We start from the raw sequence: 19,361 nt of genomic DNA, 5'->3' as shown, positions 1-19,361 counted from the left end.
CGTAATGAGTGCGAAAGTTAAGTAATAATTTTATCATGACAGTCCACTAGAGTAGCTGAGGGATATCTTAGTCAGAATACTCGATAAACTGCTTGGATAATGTAGGTAATTCCATAAAAGGACAATACAGAGATAAAACTGTATAAGGTCCCGCTTTCGAATTTTTTCTCACGATACTAGATATCCTCAAAACTTATATTCCTTTCTTTATATTATGCAGAAGAACGCTTTGATAGTACCGTAAAATAAACGTCGAAACACTTCCTTCCATATCCTATTTAGTGAACTCTGTTCCGTACCGTCAACAAATATGACATAGAGATTGTAATGACTTCTTCCTTATTTAGAGAGGTTATTTTCGATTTTATATTAGTTAGTGGTGCTTAATTTCTTGTTGATAGAGAGGCATAAATAGTAAACTGATGTCGATGTTAAGAATGAGTGGAGTTTTACAGCGATGCTCGTCATACAGCTTAGTCCTTGTAACAATTTACTACATTAATGATTTCTGTCTTCTGGGTTGTTGCGCTGTGTAGTATGGTAGATTGTTACCAACTGTTATCGCCCTGATAAAGGAGGCAGTATGACCTCTGAAACATTGGTTAACATCTACCAGACTTCACAGCGAAACAACCCAGAAGACAGAAATCTTCATAATCATCGCCCTGATGATGGAGGCAGTATGACCTCCGAAACGTTGGTTAACATCGACCAGACTACACAGCGCAACAACCCAGAAGACAGAAATCTTCATACTCATCGCCCTGATGATGGAGGCAGTATGACCTCTGAAACGTTGGTTAACATCGACCATACTACACAGCGCAACAACCCAGAAGACAGAAATCCTCATACTCACAGCTGTGGAAACCTCAAATCATACATAAATTTACTAAATTCTCTATGAAGTTTATTGCTGAAGAATTCGTAATGAAAAATGCAAGACGCATTATATTAACGACTTGACAAAGAATGACGTGACACACCCCACCTACCGACATAGTTTAATGAGGCTGTCATATCACTGAATTCCCAAGCAAGCCAACTTCCGTGCAACTGTGTTTAGTGTTTTTGGTCATTAGTTTACAACGTATTCTCATGACACAGAATATAATTATTATAGATGCTGGCAACAAGCATTAAGTGTTTTAAAATTAATGTTACATTAGTGAGTTACATCTCGGAATCCTGATAGCGAAAAATACACAAATTAACACACAAAGGAAGAGAAATGGAATTTAAGTTTGTAAAATAAGGGTGGAAGATAGTTAACACTGGCACAAAATCGTATAGAATTGCGCGTTCTGCCATTATCACTTATTTAAATATTTTTAGTGTTAAAGAACTGCCTATGTGCCTCTACATTATCGAACTTTATATAAATACTTTCGAAGTGACAGTGTTATGTGAATGCTAAGAAAAATACATTCAGTTAAAGGCGAAGATACTCCGATCAAAAGAATGAATACAGAGCGCTAAAACAATGAATCATTGTAAAAGTTCCAAACCAGTGTTAATTTGTGATGGAAGTTTACTGTTTATACTAACATTGTCATAGATCTGGTATAAATAATGGTTAGGACAGAATCATTCGGGGTTATGTAAGAGGAAGGTAGAGAAAAACTGATAAATATCATAATGGGGTGTTAGTATATTCCGCTCTTTACAGTTAAGATGATTAAAACACAAGGGACACGTCGTACACAGAAAAGAAACGAAAAATGTCTTCAAAACATCATTGCGAAGACTACGTTACTTGGTTGGCTATTGCCCTCTTAAATTTATCTATAATGGCCGAACCTCTGTCGATGATGACGAGCGTTCTGGACGACCATCTTCGAGCACAACGCCCGAAAATGTTACGAAGATTCGGCAGGCCATTCACGAAGATCGACGGCGTACCATCAACGACTTGTGCGACATTGTTGGGATAGGCTATGGGACCTGTCAGCTGATTCTAAAGGAAGAACTCCACATGCGACGCATCCTGTCCGAGGACCAGAAGCAGAATCGACTTCTCGTTTGTCAAGAGCTCAAAGATCTCGCAAGAACCGACCCCAACTTCCTTTCTAAGCTCCGTGTGACTTCTTCCTCTTCCCAAAGATGAAAATTCAGCTAAAGGGAAGGAGATTTGAGACGATAGAAGAGATTCAGGCAGAATCGCAGATGGTGCTTGACAGGCTGACAAAGAAAGATTTCCAGGGATGCTTCCAGGCTTGGCATCGGCGCTGGGATCGTTGTGTTCACTCCCAGGGGAACTACTTCGAGGGTGATGGATGAATTTAATACCTGAGATAAGTGTACGGGTTTTTATAGGCGCAGTCTAGAAACTTTCCGATCGCACCTCGTATCTGCAGAGGTTATTTCGCATAGGCTAAATACGAGTCTCGATACGTCTTACTTGTTACAGGAATTTATTTTTTCTTACACCAATCTTGTATAGACTGGTCTGACGATGCATGGGAATCTGCCAAGCAATCCTGACAGACAGACAAATAACATCACGCCAGGCCTCTCACATTATTACGTTCGCACGCAAACATTTTTATACTTACTATTCATTTCTTCTCTACAGTGGCAGTTAGATCTTACTCATGTGGTAAAACTGATAGGTGATTTACGATGAAATTATTTTATCATGTAATTTATTGGACGTATTGCATAAAACAAGAGCACAATGGCGAGTTCCCCCCCCCTCTCTCTCTCTCTCTTGGCCTAAGAAGGTGTTGTATGGATTCTGTTTAAATTTGTTCTTTAACATATAGTCACTGATATTTATCAGTGGTTTGTGGTCTTGGATCATATAAGCTCATTGACCATGAAGCTCTAATCGACGTATGTCAGATTTTAAATAGCAGCCAGTAGTTGTGCGTAAATAAATCTCATTAAAATCGACGATCAATACCCGAAGAGATTTTCCGACTTGGAAAATATTTTAAGAGATGTGATAAGAAAGATTCATAATTTTACTCTATTTAATACTAATTCATATATTACTTCAGTTATAACTTAACTTAAAGCTTCACAGCAATAAATGTTTGTTGAATTAAATAGACGTGAGGGCCAATTAGTTATGCAAAATTGTAAAGATCTTATTTTAAAAATATGATCCGTGTGAACAAATTCGTTTAGCACTTTTCCGTCTTGTTAAAAATAAAACGTATGTATGTACATTGGACAAAATAAATGTACAAATGATTTAAAATAGGAATAGTCGAGAGAAAAGACAACTTTGAAGACAAAGGCCCGGATGGATGTTCAAATTTGTGGTACGATGATAATGTCCTCGCTGGAGGCAGATGACCTGTTAAATTGCCTTCGAGCTTTTACCAGGTGTCAAGAGAACGGTTTCAAGTCGAATATTTTCCGGTACCTTGCACTCCAGTACATAAGTCCCTCACAGGACTATATTCAAGGAAAAGAGTCTTTGTTCAGAAACCAACAGCTACTGAACAGTTCAGGAAATCATGGCCTTCGTCACCTGGAACCATCATGCACAGTAATTGAATCCTTCTTATTTAAGGATGCTTTTTCAGTTACATAGATTATATAGATCTGAATGTGACGGGAATAATGAGGAGGAGGTCGTAGCCTATTTGTGAATTCACCTGTAAATACAAAGGAGACCCACCGAAACGTCAGCTGGAACATCTGGTAACCAGTCCGAGATTTCAACCCGATACCTCGTACGAGGTAACACGCATCATTTAACATTTAAGTTATTGTGCTGTAAATAGCTTACAGTTTCATTGTTTCACTTGCACATGGAAACTTTGTAAGTTTGACATTTGACACAGGAAATGCCTGAGAGCGGCAGTCTGTTAAATGTTTTGTGGGCAAGAACTCCTGGAAATATTCTGGCTGTAAATATTAAATCTCTTACATGTGATATGCGCTTTTAAGGAAACAGGCATCAACACTTTACGACTGACAGCACAGAACACGATCCGTCCCTCGTGGTCGTTAATACGAGTGCTTGACGGGAACCCAACCGACCTCATTATAGGAAGCGTTGAGTCTGCGGACTGAGCTACCCCATCAGCCTACTGAGACTCATAATGAATTAAATGTGTGATACAGATCAGGGGTAGACATACGCTTATATAAATACGTTTCAAATATTTAGATGAAAAGTGTGCAAATATGGTAATTGACTCAGACTTTATTTTTGGTAAGAGAAAACTCATCTTATAATTAGAGGGTTCCCAGGCAATGCCCGCTCGTCCTTCTGATAAGGATAGAGTAATATTAAAGACTTTTGAGTGATATGAAAGAGACAGCAGCTTGTATTTGTATGTTACTGAATGTCAAAACTATAATTTGGAAAGTTAAGTCAATAATTTAGTGGCCTTCAAAATAATGGGGCAAATTCTGTTTAATTTAAATTGGGAAGCACGCAGTAACAGCTTGGATCTTGGAGGCCATCTCGGAATTTGCTTAAAGACAGAGGAAAACATAGAAAAACTGTGTTAAGATGATCAGTCGTAGGACCTTCCAGATGCATAGTGCCGAGGCTCGTATAAATAATATAGTCCTATAAAAATTAATTTCTTACCTCGATGGAAACACTACACGTCCAAATTCAAAATCAGTTGAATAATTCTGTTTTAGAAAATCATCGCTTTTTATACTGAGAGTTATTCAATCAAAGGCTGGCTATGGTATTGGCAGTATTAAACTTATTTATCCTATCAGGGATTTAGTTAGTTGACTGGCTGAAAGAGACGAGAACACTTTGTTACGAAATATTATGCTGAAACTGAATGGAGTGTCTGAGAAAACAGAGAGGAATTTATGTTCGGGAAACCCATGCCTCGACCGTGATCCGAACAGGATTCTTTCGTCACCGCTTTGAGCTAACCTGCTCAGGTTCCCCGTCTGGGGGGACTCGGTTCAATATTTTAAGAAAATAACATTTTGGCCTAACGTTGCAACAGAGTCCGATGATACAGATTGAATCACGAACAAATTAAAACAATTTGCTGGTTGGTCCTGTTATCAAACAAATGGACCTCAAAATGAATATCCACTGTCGAACTCGGTCCGAAAAATCATATTCCAGTCAAATATTACTCAAGAGTCCGATGGCTACCAAACTCAAACAAAGTAAACTTGAATGTGTGGGATGTTGTATTTTAAAATACTAGAGCAGAGCACTCCTTTTGGAGCTCCTCGGGGGGGTTTAGTCAAGTTTTCAAAACGTAACCAACCCCCCCGAAAGGGGGATTGGTCGTTTTTTAAAATCTTGAGAAAGAAACTAAACCAACACCCCCCCCGAATGGGGGGTTAAAACATTTGACCAAACCCCCTTCGGGGGGGGGGGTTAGTTTAGTGACTTACTTAAGTCATTTGTCACGTCATTTGTTTACCCGGTATTGTTGTGTTGGTACAACAATGTCGAGTAAACAAATATAAGGTGACATTGTTTGACGACGTTATTTTTTTGAAGACGACGAAAATCAAAAAAATTTATAGTAGAATATAGAACTGAGAGGCTTAATGTTTTGTGGCTGTAATGAACATTGCCACAAATTGAACGTTAAGTGATAGGTAAGGTGAGACAAAATTTGGTGTCATCCAGCGCCGACTGGTGTGAAACAGGAAGAACGGTCTTTGTTGGTCTCATAAAGGAGACGATCATTAAGTGCAGTTTGAACTTTTTACAACACATCTTTCGAACACTTCAAGTATTAGACTACACAGTTATATTTTTAGGACAACAACCTCATCTGTATTTTTTTACGATCTGGAAACTTCTCAACATATTCATCAGCGGTTTCCTTCTTTTTTTCTTACTTTCTTTCTGGTACACATCCTTCGCTCTTTTTTCGGTGTCGAACTTTTGACGCTTCATCATCTCCACTCTTCCCACAACACTTTTTTTCCCTCATCATTACACTTTCATCTTTAGTTCACAAGTCTCCTTCTTCCGTTGTTTCTTCAGAATCGGAGGCAGAATGTGAGAGAAGTAGTGAGTTCTTAAGTTTTCGCGCCTCAGGCCAAAGCAAACATAAATAATAGTTTTTAAATGAGACAGGACGTTTCAGAAGCGGGGGTTGGGCGGGGGGGACATGGAGCACAGCGTGTGTGGTGAGGTGATGTGCCGTGAGCTGGGAGCCGGGCATAAACACTCAGCATCCTTACTGCCTAATCGCACGGTACACAGTATTCATTTTAATATTTAACACTTTCATGTTACGCACGATATATCTCGTTTAGTAGCACTGTGCGTTCTGATATTATATAACTTATTTGGTATCTAAAAGAATCATTTAAATATGTTAATGAAAAGCAACCAACGATCAAGACTTGCAATAATACGGTATCACTGCGGAAAATATTATATAAGATGCGTTATATTACATTCTTTCGTTTTGGAACTTAAATTTAGTCATTTTATTCTTTTAATTATTTACAAAGTTTATTAGTACGTATTCTACATAATACATTAATTTGACGCTCACTTAGTTGTGGCAATAAACAGATGCGTAATATATAAAATAAATGTTTTATTTTTCAGTAGAGTTTATTTTATGCGAACACTGACAATGGCCTGGTGCTTGAATTATTCTGCAAAATATAAAAATCAAGACGAAAGAAATATGTCAAAAATGGATTAAAGATACAGGGTAAATACGAATGTTAGGACCGATTTAAAATATTTAACAACTAAGCGGAATGCAGAAATGAGCATTTATTAAAAATACTAAACGGCATTACGAAAATAAAACTTAAATCTTTGTGAAGAAAACTTCAAAAAATTATTCTAGCTCACTAGAGAAGTGACGTAACTCCAACGTTGACAACTAGGAGAGCGACAGTTGACATGACAGTAAATTGATCTAAGTCGGGTAAGCGTGTTTACGTTCACGAGTTTCATTTCATAAAACATGTGACCACTTTTTAACTTGATTTTCTGAGGAAAGTTCATAAAAATTCTCCACGTTCAAATTCAATTCCCTTTCTGGGGTTAAACAGCCATCTAGTTGTCATGTCAACAGTTGCGCTCCTATTGGTCATCGTTGGAGTTACGTAACTCCTTCCGTATTCTACAATATTTTTTTTGTAAAGTCTTCCTTCTACCGATGTTTCATTTCTCTATTGTGTTCAATCTTTGCTAATACGTATTTGAAACCACAGAGATAATTTGTGTTCACTTTGTATGCACTCCTAACTAGGATACACGTTTCCATTCTTGTTTACTAAGGGATTAGGCAATGTAGGCAGAGGGTTGCAACACAAGATGAGACGGGGATAACGTATGTCAGCGGTAAGGGTTCGCATTCCAGAGATTCCTGTGTCTGCATGGAAAGCAGACCTCCCGCTGCTACTGATGCTGGTGCTACACCATCTGCTAGACCCTTGCCAAAACCTCCAGCATCATCTTCCATGGACCCGTAACACATATTGACACTCCCCCATGTACCAGTAATTGGCCCACCCTGAGAGTTACAACGCCTCTCCTACCCTAAGTATCACAGGATCACGTGTTGTTACAAGCCAGCGCCCGACGGAGCGGGTGGGAAACTTGTAACTGACTCCGCAGAGTAAAGTTCTTCTTGAGGATCTGTTAGACCTTCATACAGATAGGAAGTTCCCAGCTATATTAGTCCCGAAGGTTCATTGCCGTCTACAGTAGGCAACATATCAACCTTTCTGATACCACAAATCAATTCTTCAAAATAATCTCATATATTCCGATTTACTGAGTGATATCATCGAAGGCCAGGTTGAAGGAAAGCGAGGACTGGGAAGAAGACTGATACAGCTAATCGACGACCTTAAACAAGGAAAGAAGATGACGTTCCAGGAATTAAAGCGAGAAGCCGAGAATAGGGACAACTGGAGAGCTCTTTTTGGGCAGAGCAATGGACCTGTCGTAAGACAGAACACTTAATAATAATAATATTCCGATTAAACAGAATGCAGACAAACTAAGGTATAGACAGAAGGCATATCTTTTGTTTTAATTTCAACGTGGAAGTAAAAATTACAGCAATACAATATAAAAAATTCACAGACCCCCCTGGGCACAATTTGCAGACCCTCGATTGAGGAACGCTGTTGTAGACTTTGTTCAGAAAGCCTCAAGTTAAGAGATAACTTTGGAGACCAAAGTACGTTTTATTTAAAAAATTAACTGAAAGCAAATGGTCATGAAGTTATGGAATGAAGTAACCTGAGTCTGGATACAGAAAAGGGCTTTTGTGAATACGATGATGTGTTAGATACAGATCGAGAATTTCTTTATCATCTAAGTACAAACTTTTCGAGAAGTATCCCACGCATGGACTTAATCATATGGTAGGTGCCACGGTGGTCTAGCGGTCAGAACGCTGGCCTTGTAATCCTGGGATCTCGGGTTCGATTCCCGGCGGTGCCCGAATTTATAACTTGTGTTGGGCAAGGCCGTGGTCTAGGCAACACGGAGTTTTCCTCCGGGGGCTTCCGTGGCATCCCAACAATTACTCCATTCACACACAGAAGAAGGCAATGGCAAACCACTTCTGGATCATCTGCCAAGAACGTATATGAACAGGTCCCAGTCCGAGAAAAGGATGGAAGGATCCTGTTCATATGGACCTGTCGTCAGACAGAAAACTAAATAAAATAAATGATGGCCACGGTGGTCTAGCGGTTAGAACGCTGGCCTTGTAATCCTGGGGTCTCGGGTTCGAATTTATAACTTGTGTTGGGCAAGGCCGTGGTCTAGGCAACACGGAGTTTTCCTCCGTGGCATCCCAACAATTACTCCATTCACACACAGAAGAAGGCAATGGCAAACCACTTCTGGATCATCTGCCAAGAACGTATATGAACAGGTCCCAGTCCGAGAAAAGGATGGAAGGATCCTGTTCATATGGACCTGTCGGCAGACAGAACACTACAAATAAAAAAATCTGCAATAGACTTAGTTTGTTACCGCTGTTAAATATAAATTAACGTGAATGTCCTAGAATAAAATGGATTCGAGAAAAAAACATTGAATATAACATCGAATCTTTCTGCATGACTAGTCTTCCGTGTGCCATTCCACAGCATCTTCAATGGGCACACTGACTGTGGCGATAAATTCTTTACGTGATATTTTAAAATACGTCGTTTTTCTGTTTCCATGTTTCAGATCACGAAACTGAAGATCGACAGCAATCCATTTGCCAAGGGTTTTCGAGATTCCTCAAGGCTCACGGAATTCGAAAGGTAAATACCGCAGCTTTCAGTAACATAAATCGCTTCTGGATAAATCTATAAATAAGTGTGTTAGGCCTACTTGTGCCAACTTAAAGTAGGCTAATTACTGACAGCGTGGAGAAAGATTCCCATCGCTTAATTTCAGTTATTTTGCTAAACGTTTCAAGGTCCGAGGTAAAATGTGTAGTGTTTTTATGTTAAACACGCGGCATTTCGACAACAGACATCGAGTTTCGATTGGTTCTCAGAAAAAACTTCCTTAAACTTTATTAAACAAACAAACATGGTGACTGAAATGTGGTATGAACTTGAAGTTTTAAAATTCTGTTATAATGTAGTTCCATTTACAATATATAAGACAATTTGTATCATTCTACAATTTAAACATCATTTAAAATGTAAATTACGTTCACGCTATATTTAACGCGGTAATATGTATTATTGTGACAATGATAATTTATAATAAGGGATTTGTATACATCTTTAATGTTATGAAATAAGACACATTTTTATCTGCTCGATATTGCATAGTTTCGGAGCTGTATAACAAAATTACATTTCTTAATGCTGTTAAAAATAAACAATTTTACTTGAATTTTTTTTTTCTTTATTTCAAGTATTAGGCGTATATAGGTCTTTTGAATGCCCCAACGTTTTAAATAATTCTGGGCTAAATTTCTAAAATCTTCTTGCTCGAGTAATAATTAACAAATTGCATTACATTTTATAGAATATTCGGTTAGAATAAAAATTCTTGATATGGATTGCTATGGATTGGTATTAAACAAAATTAATTTCAAAATGGCTGTCTTCTATTTGTTGTACCATGTAGTTTATTAAACTTCTACCAGACTACACGGCGTAACAACCCAGAAGACAAGACATCTTTAGACTCACCGCCGTGAATATCTCAAATCCTACAAAATTAATTTCGCCAGACAAATTTTGTTTAGGACTAGAGGCCTAGCTAGATATCCCAAACTTCGGCCATTCTCATTTTCAGAGATGGCACATCCGTTCGGACATACGGAAGGACTACACGTTACCATTATGCGTTTAGTTCATGCAATTTGTACAAAGAACACTTGAAAATAAACGTATAAACACTCATGGTTGGTTTTCCACACACATTAACACCACAAACAACACTAAGAGTGTCTGTGGCCTTACTTGGCTTATTTATAATTTGTCCATCCCTGACGTCGCGCCTTGCCTCGGCAAGGCAAATCATTTGCATTTGTCACCTGACGTAGGAGACATTTTTCTCTTAGCATAGGTTTTTACGATGCGTCTGAAATTACCATAGCCTTTATAATAATGCGCGACACGGAATTAATGTTCTGGCTCTTAGTGTCCGTATCGATCACAATGCCACGCATTTATCACGCACACACCTGTTGGTGCCTTCGATAGTAACCACCACACCAAATGCAAACTGCCTGAAAATGTTAAGAACACCAAGTGTCTCATTGCACTAGCCTGCAGAGAGGAAAAAATGTTGACTCGGTTAATGGCTCTAGGTAGACCTCGAAATCAGGTAAAGGCCTAGAGATTAATGTCCAACTGTGTCGAGTTAGCTAAGCGCGTTCGAGAACACTGTGCAACAAAATTCGTACAAAACTATACCCAAAATAAAGTTATTCAACATTTAATTTTAAATCTCGCGTTATAAGCGTCGATTCCAGCTCAGAACTTTGCATTGCTGTCATTTTTCTGGTCTATTATCGATAACAGATAGTAAAAATACACAAAGGTGGTGCCCCTGGTAACATATTATTAATACCAAGTTTCTTAGCTTCAGTAATCATTCAATTGAAGGTTCAGACACACGGACATTCCATAAAAATGTCTTTTTTCTTAAGGTAAATAGGCCAGAACTTAATTTATTTAGAAGAAAACAACGAAACAAAAAAAATAACAGATCTAAAACTTCTTGACGATGGTGAAGAGTCAATTGAATAAAAATTTTCTTGGATATTATCCATCGTCTAGTAAAGAGATTAGCTCTATCTAGTGGGCCCAACTGTGTAGGAACCTGAAGACGGAGATAGAGTCCCATCTCCGAAACGTCGTTTTACGTTTTATATTTACTAGACGATGGATAATATCCAAGAAAATTTTTATTCAATTCAAAAAAAATAAGTTTAAAAATGACTGTCTTCTGGGTTATAGCACCATGTAGGGCGGTATAAGTTTATCGACGTTTCAGAGGTACTTGCAGCCTCCATCAGCAGCTGCAAGTACCTCTGAAACGTCGATAAACTTCTTTCAAACTACGCTGTAGAATTTTCATACTCGTCGACGTGATAACCTTAAAGCCTACATAACGCAATTTGTTTAAGCATTAATGTTGTCGTCATTCGGGCTTGTTTACTTCTGTAGTAGAAGGCAGGACTATGCCTCATTTGTCCTCCTGTTGTTCAAAGTCACATGTCACCCTGGTGCCGGAAGAGCCCAGTGGCAACATGTAGGCATGTATTTAAATTATTATCCAAACCATTATCTATCTCGTGAGAGAGATAAGAATCGCAAGCTCTCAACTGCAGTGTTATGTCGCCGTAGGCTGTGAGTTTACATTATCAAGTTTTTACTTGTTCACTGAGTCTACTCTGTATTTATACGGCAAAGCCAATTATCGTCAAAAATAAGATCCTACATGATTCGTTATAATTTTGTGAGTTAAAAAAAATGGCGATTCGAGTTTTAAACATATGTTGGATGTAAGGTATGTATGTTTAGCAACTACATTCCTACTGTACACGCCATAAATTATGCAAATGTTTCTCAAAAGGTGTGCAGAGAGCGTGTGCATTCACCTGAAGTTCACCAAGTATGATAATAGCTGTGACAAATTTTCCGGGCCTTGTCTTGCCATATCATCGGCCTGATCTGCGGTTCTATTTTAAATTATTGCTACCTAAACGTCTTTAATTTCTTTATACGTACTGACTACTTAACACTATTATAGTAGTAATTTATAGCTAAGTAATGTATGTAATACTTTATTACTGTTCTTTTAAATGTGCGTAGGCCTGTCTGGTTAACAATTTTATAAACTTCAAAGTCTTAGCAGGGATAGTCGAGTTAGTAAAGTGATTAACCACAGGATAAAAGACACCTGCTCGATTCCCGACTACAGTAGTGATCCACAACCTTTTCTCACCGGCGACACACTTCTTAAAGAAACATGGCGGCACACCACAATATTTTGCCTTACGAAACGACTTGTTGAATAAACATGTTATCTACACCTCGTATAAATCCGTGTCCTATAAGAATACAGGCCCATTCTAAATTAAACTGTCGATGATGAACCAATCTGTGAGGTTGTGTGAATTGTAATTACTGACGATAAGATATTTCCTTTTACCAAAGTACGAATATACAATTTGTCAAAAATATTTTCGGCACGATGATTGCGGAACACTGGTCTACAACAAGGATTATTTTCTTTGCCAAGGCGTCCGGACTCGCTCTGAGCCCCACATGAGCTCTCATTCAATAGGTACCAAGATCTCATTTCCCGGCATGCAACTGGCTACTCAATTTCATGAATGCGGGGGTTAGGAATGTATAGAATTTGACCTCCACTGTACAACTTCGAATTTCAAGGATGGACCATTCCTAATGTTAAAAATTATCCAACGTCTCGGTAAGCAATGTATTTGCCATCTTCAAGGTGAATATATTAAATGTTGAATAATTTCCAGCAAACGATGTGGTTCATACCCGAAACCCGAACCTGTACCTACATTAAACTCTGCCGTAAAAACCAAAGGACAAGAATTACCTCCACTGCCCCTTATACGCCTTCAACAAGTACGACAACAAGTTTCTCTATCGATATTCATACGACCCTGCACAACAAGAATTGTTGTCTTCTGTCTAACTTTCAATTAGATGCACTTAGGTAATAAAATATCACCGATTAGACCCTCGATCAAATTGTCTGTTATTATATCAACTAAGGTGAAGAATGATTATGAATTATATATCTTCTTCCTACAAGCAGTTCCATGGCTTGTAGCACAAAAGCTCTAATCGAATACAGCGACAAACTCATTCCGATAAACGACTAAGATTTTAACATAATATAATTATGAAAGCAAAATATGATATTACAAGTTTATTCTATTCAACTCGAGAAAGGGCAGTTCGACAGGCACTGTCTCAGTATCTCTGCTAGCTAAGTTATTGCAGAAAAGAACAAGTAGACCACTGATATTATTGCTCATCAACCACAGTTTTACTATGCCTGCGAGCCAACATACACGTTCAGACTAAAGAGCGCATTTGAAAACAATATTCGAAGCAAACAGCAATGGAATGTTAACACAGAAACATTTGCATATTTGTTTAGTGCGTCTCTGAAAACACAGGGGCTCTTAAATGGCAAAGCAGGCTTCACGGAAAAAAAATAAAATATGACGTCTTACTGTCTCATTTTAGACTGATAATTAACCATTCTATTATTCTGCGACGATCCAAATCCAGTCTTTATTTTGATGTTTAACTGAGACAATTTTAGACATTCTGTCACATTTGTGGATGAGATAATGCGAGTGGCAGGATTTTAAAATTCCTCTCGAAAAGTGGATGAAAGTAAATATGATGTTCATAAAACGCTCAACAGTTTAACTTTGGATTCGAACCACGGTAACAGGGTTGGGGGGGGGGGGTAAAATTTCATAGTACACAAAGTTTCGATTTCGTCAAAGGTGAGAGAAAGGCTGGTCTAAAACCCCGAGATCAACTGCAAAGGAATTCAATAAATTGAAATATTTAATAACGTACTTAATTATAATATTATTAAGACATAAAGCTGGAAGTTATATTTCCTTACATAGTAGCAGTTCTTTGAAGTTAGTGGATAACTTCTGGTCATTCTGTAGAGGATAAATACTTCCTTTTGTCCCACAGTCTCTCTTTCATAAACGAAGACCGTGTGTATTTTTCTCGAAGAAAGTAATTTTTCCATCCTGATGAATGTGGGCCATAAAACAAATCTGCTACTGTTACTTGTTACAGCTTGTTCTCCTAATTATTTATCTCCCTCTCTCACTGTTTCTAGGCTACAAAGAATATATATTTAATCATTGTCTCTTTGCTAAAGTTTAGATGGAAATGAAAGCAATTTTCTTGATGTGTTGAAGAAAGAATAGATGTAGCATTATTATTTCAGTACGATTTAATGCGTCTGTTAATTTATTTGGAAGGATACAATCTCTCAACCCTTTCTTTCTGCAAATCCTTCTCTTGTCTCTAGAAAATAACTTCTCTGATTAATTTTCTTTGTTTTCAGAGAGAAGGCGTCACTCGAGTGAACAGCTTTCTTATTATCTCTCTTATCTGTTGCCATCAGCTTTCTGCACATCTCAGTTAATGCAGTCTGTCTGCCTGGCCCATTCATTTGAAATTGAAATTAAAATTGAATTTTAGTAACACAAATTTTCTGGCACGTTATCTCGATGCTGATACTATGTATAAGCTTGTAATTGCTTGCAGAACAGAACACAGAGAATGCCTGGTTTACAACGTCCTTCTCTTAGAAACAGGCGTATAATCATAATAAAGTTGTGCTTTGCATACAAATTAACATTCATGGTGTAACACCGGATTCTTTATAGGCCTTTAATCCGGTAAATAACATATCGAACATAGGAAGTTAGAAACTTTGAATTAATTACTAGTTCTCATATTGCATGAATTTAAACGCTTTCAACTAAAAGTTTTCATTGCATGAGCTTCTAATATGCTTAAGCTATTATTTATTAAATAACTTGTACGTTTATTATTGGTGTTGAGCAATAATTCCTATGTACAACTTCAATGTTGTTCTCATGGATTTAATCGTATGTTTTAATGTTTCCTATGGATCAAAATGTATGCTGACACCAACAGATAGTCACGTACCCTAACAAATTTCAAGCTATGATTCTTCTCTGTCTGAACAGTGAGGGGCGGCACATATTTTTATATAAACTAAAATAAGAAATTAAATGGTCCCAATACACTTTTCGTCTCATAGGCCTGTAGAGTAAAGCTTATTATTCTAATTCTTAGATATTGCACTGGGAATCCTTACTCTGTCAGTTTACACGCTACTTTATTTGTATATACATCTGTCCTCTAACATGGCGACCCCTGCGGAGTGTGCGTTTTTAAATTTTGTTCCTCTTACAACTCCTCCGCTGATCTGTGATAATATTTAGACGTTTTAGAAATTCTGTGAACCCACAGGACAGTCCTTGCTCAGTTTTCGAACAGAGGTGTCGGACTCCCGTTATAGAGGGCGACTGATAAATATTAAATCAGAAGTAGTTGACAGCCTACGAGGGTATGTTCTTCAGTTAAGGGAGCGGTGCAGGGCTACTTAACCCGATCATAAGGAAATCTACTGTGTGACAAACTATTGCGCAATTCCTTTGGTTCAGATTATTTGTTAAGACGAAAAATATAGGATATGTAGCACGCATGGAGGAGAAACATGCATACACAGTTGTAGTTCATTCTAAAGGATATTGACGATGCTGCATCTCAATAGTTTTAATTAAAATTCTGAGGTTTTGCCATCGTCAATTGTTTGTCACAACACGACGTTTCGGGGAATGGGTCTGTCTCCGTCATCACGTGAAATATGAGCTTAGACGGAGCTCCTTCTAAGGGTACCCACTGCTGCTCTCTTATTTTACCTGATGACGGAGACATCCAGACCCCGAAACGTCGTTTCAGGACAAAAAACAGACGATGGATAACGTCGAGGATTGTAATAAAAACTAATACAAAATTGTAGTTTTGAACAGAAATTGTAAATACATTTTGGAGATCTAGACGCATATCGAAATATCTGTAATTTAAAGAAAGATTGTAGAAAATTTGAATGTGAATTGGGTTAGACTGACTGAAGACAAGGGCCAAAGAAAGGCTTTATGGAGACGCGATATGGCGATCCTATAAATGTAGGAACTTCTTTACAGGAACACAAGATCCAGCGCACTAAAATTTGAAGATGTCTTCTTTCTGGGCTATCGCGTCTTATAGTATTGTAGAAATTAACTGACATTTCAGAGCCGCTTAGTGCCTCCATCATCAGGTCGACTGCCTTGAAACGTTCTATCAGACTATACGATGTAGCATTCCAGAAGACACTCGTCGCCGTCAAACCTAAAAATCTCACAGAACTTTATATGCTTTCAGGGAGACAATGGAGTCGATGCTAGCTGAACAGCACTACCTGCGATCTCCTCTCCGTCCTTTCACCGAGTTGGACACCCACAACAACAACCTAACCCTCGAGGAGAAAGCTCTTCTAGCCGCACGTTCTCAGTTATTCCTGCGAGCAGCCGCGGCAGCTGCAGGTCCATATGGCCCTCTCATGGGTCCCATGTGCTCCCTGTATGGGGCTGCCAGCGGTGCCGGGAGCGGAGGAGGTGGAGTTCCTCCGGGCATGCTTTGGAGTCAGTGGGCATGCCTGGGCCCGTCACTGCTCGCGGCTCACCATCAGCATGCTCAACACCTGGTGGCTGCTGCCGCAGCCTCCAGCAACGCCGTGGCGGCTGCTTCTCACCAGGGACCGCCGGCTCTGCCTCGACCACTATATCCCCCACAACTGAGCGGTGGACTCTCTCAACATCGTTTCTCTCCCTACGGACCGCCAGCGAGTAGCATCAGGAGAACAGTGTCTCCGGTGTCGTCTCCTGATAGCATCCAGGACACTTCCGAGATCTCTTCTCACAGTCCTTCCTTGACGTAGGCGCCGACAACCCGCTGTTGTCAACGAGTTTGTAGCACAATGGCAGCATCCACGAAGCGAAGATTTGTAGCCAGAAATAAAGTGATTATAAAGTGACTGGTATCAAGTGAGTACCACTGAAGTGCAGAATCAATGTTCTTCGCAAGAAATCCAAACCATCGGACGCAGTGTCGTACATTGAAACAAAGTGCGGTATTTTAATGACTTTTAAACAAAACTTAATTAATGAAACCATTTCAATTCAGACATTCAATAGATTTATAGTGATACCTACTAACAGTAATTCATACTTACTTCAAGAAATGTATTAGTATAAAAGTGACGAAGATCCCACCAACAGAGAAAGTCGCAATGCCTTACGATGATTTATTTCAGTTTATTAGCCGGTTTGTAAAACAATAAGCACCATTGTACCCCTAAGGATGGTCACGTGATGCTCCACAAGTTCCTAAACTGCCTGTAATTTCATTATCAATAACGACAACATTCGATTTTGTTGTTTCTCCTGCAGAAAATGGCGTTATTAAGTAAAGTCATATTCCGTGATTGTCATCTAGCGGAATAATCAGATAAAATGACGAAGTGAAGAAAAACGTCTGGATTGTCGTGTAGCACGCCAAATATTTAGGTACAGTACGTGTTATGTGTATTATATAAAAATGATTAGCTTTTAGATGTACTTTCAACAAACAGTATTATTTTCACTTTGCCTGTTATAAACTTACGCTATATTTAGTGAAACAGAAACTTGGACAAGTGTATTTTAAATATTTGCTACAGTCCTTCGGAAATATAATACACTCAGTGTCCTCTGCTGTATAATACTCCCCCATCCCCACTCTCTAGTTCTAATTTATCTGTCAAACAAAAACGGCTTAATTGTTTTATCTGTAACATTCTCGTTGTTTATAAAACAGTTGTATAAAAATATGTAAATTCTTTATTTATGTTCAATAAGGTATTTGATAATATCTGAATAGATGTCCATCTGTAAGTATGGTAGATTTTAATTTTTAATTATATGTTTTCTTTGCAAGTGTGAGTGGGTTTAGATGAAGTCTGTGCCAGAAAGGACCTCAAAATATTCAAATAAATTGTTATTTATTTGGAGTTACTGTAATTTATTTATATTCAAATATCTTAGCAGAAAATCATGCCCATGTAAATAAGCATGTTAAATAAGGCCCTCATGTTGCTTTACATAAATAAATGACTACCCAATACTCTTGGTTAATTACACTCTTGTCTTAATTCTGTGACGGAACAGGCACCAATTACTTTTCTTTAAAAATGTGTTTCCAACCTTATTCCTTTAGCGACCTTTGCGAAGATTAGTGTGAATGAAAACATTTCGAGGGCTGTGGCCTGTTATACTGTATTATCCCAGGAGTTTCCAGAAGCAACTAAGGAAAACTACGAAAAATCCCAGGCAGGAAATCTGGTATCAAAGATTAAGTCTGGTACCGGGAGAACTTTCGGATACGAAGCAGAAATGCAACGTTCCTAACTTTGTAAAATGGGGCGTATCTGTTATTTATTTAGTGTTCTGTCTGGCGACAGGTCCATATGAACAGGATCCTTCCATCCTTTTCTCGGACTGGGACCTGTTCATATACGTTCTTGGCAGATGATCCAGACGTGGTTTGCCATTGCCTTCTTCTGTGTGTGAATGGAGTAATTGTTGGGATGCCACGGAGGAAAACTCCGTGTTGCCTAGACCACGGCCTTGCCCAACACAAGTTATAAATTCGGGCCCCAGGATTACAAGGCCAGCGTTATTTTACGTACGTAGCAAGAGCGCATAGAGCAGATTTTTCTTAAAAAGCTTACTGACACACAGCCTGCAAAGAAATTCTTCATCTTTTATGGTACCCGATGACACATTACCTGTTCACAAGAGGAAGGAACTGGGTCTTAGAAGTACAACCTTAAGGTTAATTTCTGTATTGTTACATGTACATTCATAGCTCTAGTGATATGCTACTTGGTTTAACCGACCTGATATTTTAGATGAAGAGTAAAATTATAAAGCTCTTTATTACGTAATTCTATCTATTTAACCGCACCTCCTAACTGTTAGATCAAAATACTCTCTTCGGTACTTCATTCTAAATCACTTTCGATCGTCATTATTCCCTTCAGATTTTATTTTTGTACAGGTTCTTCCATTTAAAATTCAGCAATATTTACTACAAATGAACCCCTCAAGTACTAAAAGACATCAATAAACATTGAATTCATGCAGCGGCGTAACACTGCTCGAAACCGGGGCGGTACTAATTTCAGCTTTCACTTGTCAGAGGCGAACACTTCGTGAATCTCGAAATTCTGCTACGAGTCCAGTGTGCTGGTGTCTTATGTGTTACGAACTGCCAAATGATTCACAAACATCAGCAAACGCTCTGGCTGGGATATA

The 19,361-nt window shown here is 38.5% G+C and overlaps 1 protein-coding gene across 1 annotated transcript in view; it reads left to right on the top strand.

The window, feature by feature from the left end:
• LOC110831456 (T-box transcription factor TBX20) overlaps positions 1 to 18,179 on the top strand; it is an 85,729-nt gene extending 67,550 nt beyond the window's left edge. Inside the window, exons 5-6 of the mRNA XM_022067470.2 lie at positions 9,125 to 9,201; positions 16,390 to 18,179. Of these exons, the coding sequence (XP_021923162.2) occupies positions 9,125 to 9,201; positions 16,390 to 16,945 (633 nt within the window). The 3' untranslated portion in view covers positions 16,946 to 18,179. The remainder of the gene's footprint in view (positions 1 to 9,124; positions 9,202 to 16,389) is intronic.
• Positions 18,180 to 19,361: the final 1,182 nt, after the last annotated feature.

This window comes from Zootermopsis nevadensis, unplaced genomic scaffold (assembly GCF_977971745.1).
Source record: "Zootermopsis nevadensis isolate Lab colony 2312 unplaced genomic scaffold, Znev_1.0 Znev_ptg000017l, whole genome shotgun sequence".
NCBI classification, from domain to species: Eukaryota; Metazoa; Arthropoda; class Insecta; order Blattodea; family Termopsidae; genus Zootermopsis; species Zootermopsis nevadensis.
The sequence above is the reverse complement of the archived record's forward strand: the minus strand, read 5'-3'. Positions and strand labels throughout refer to the sequence as shown.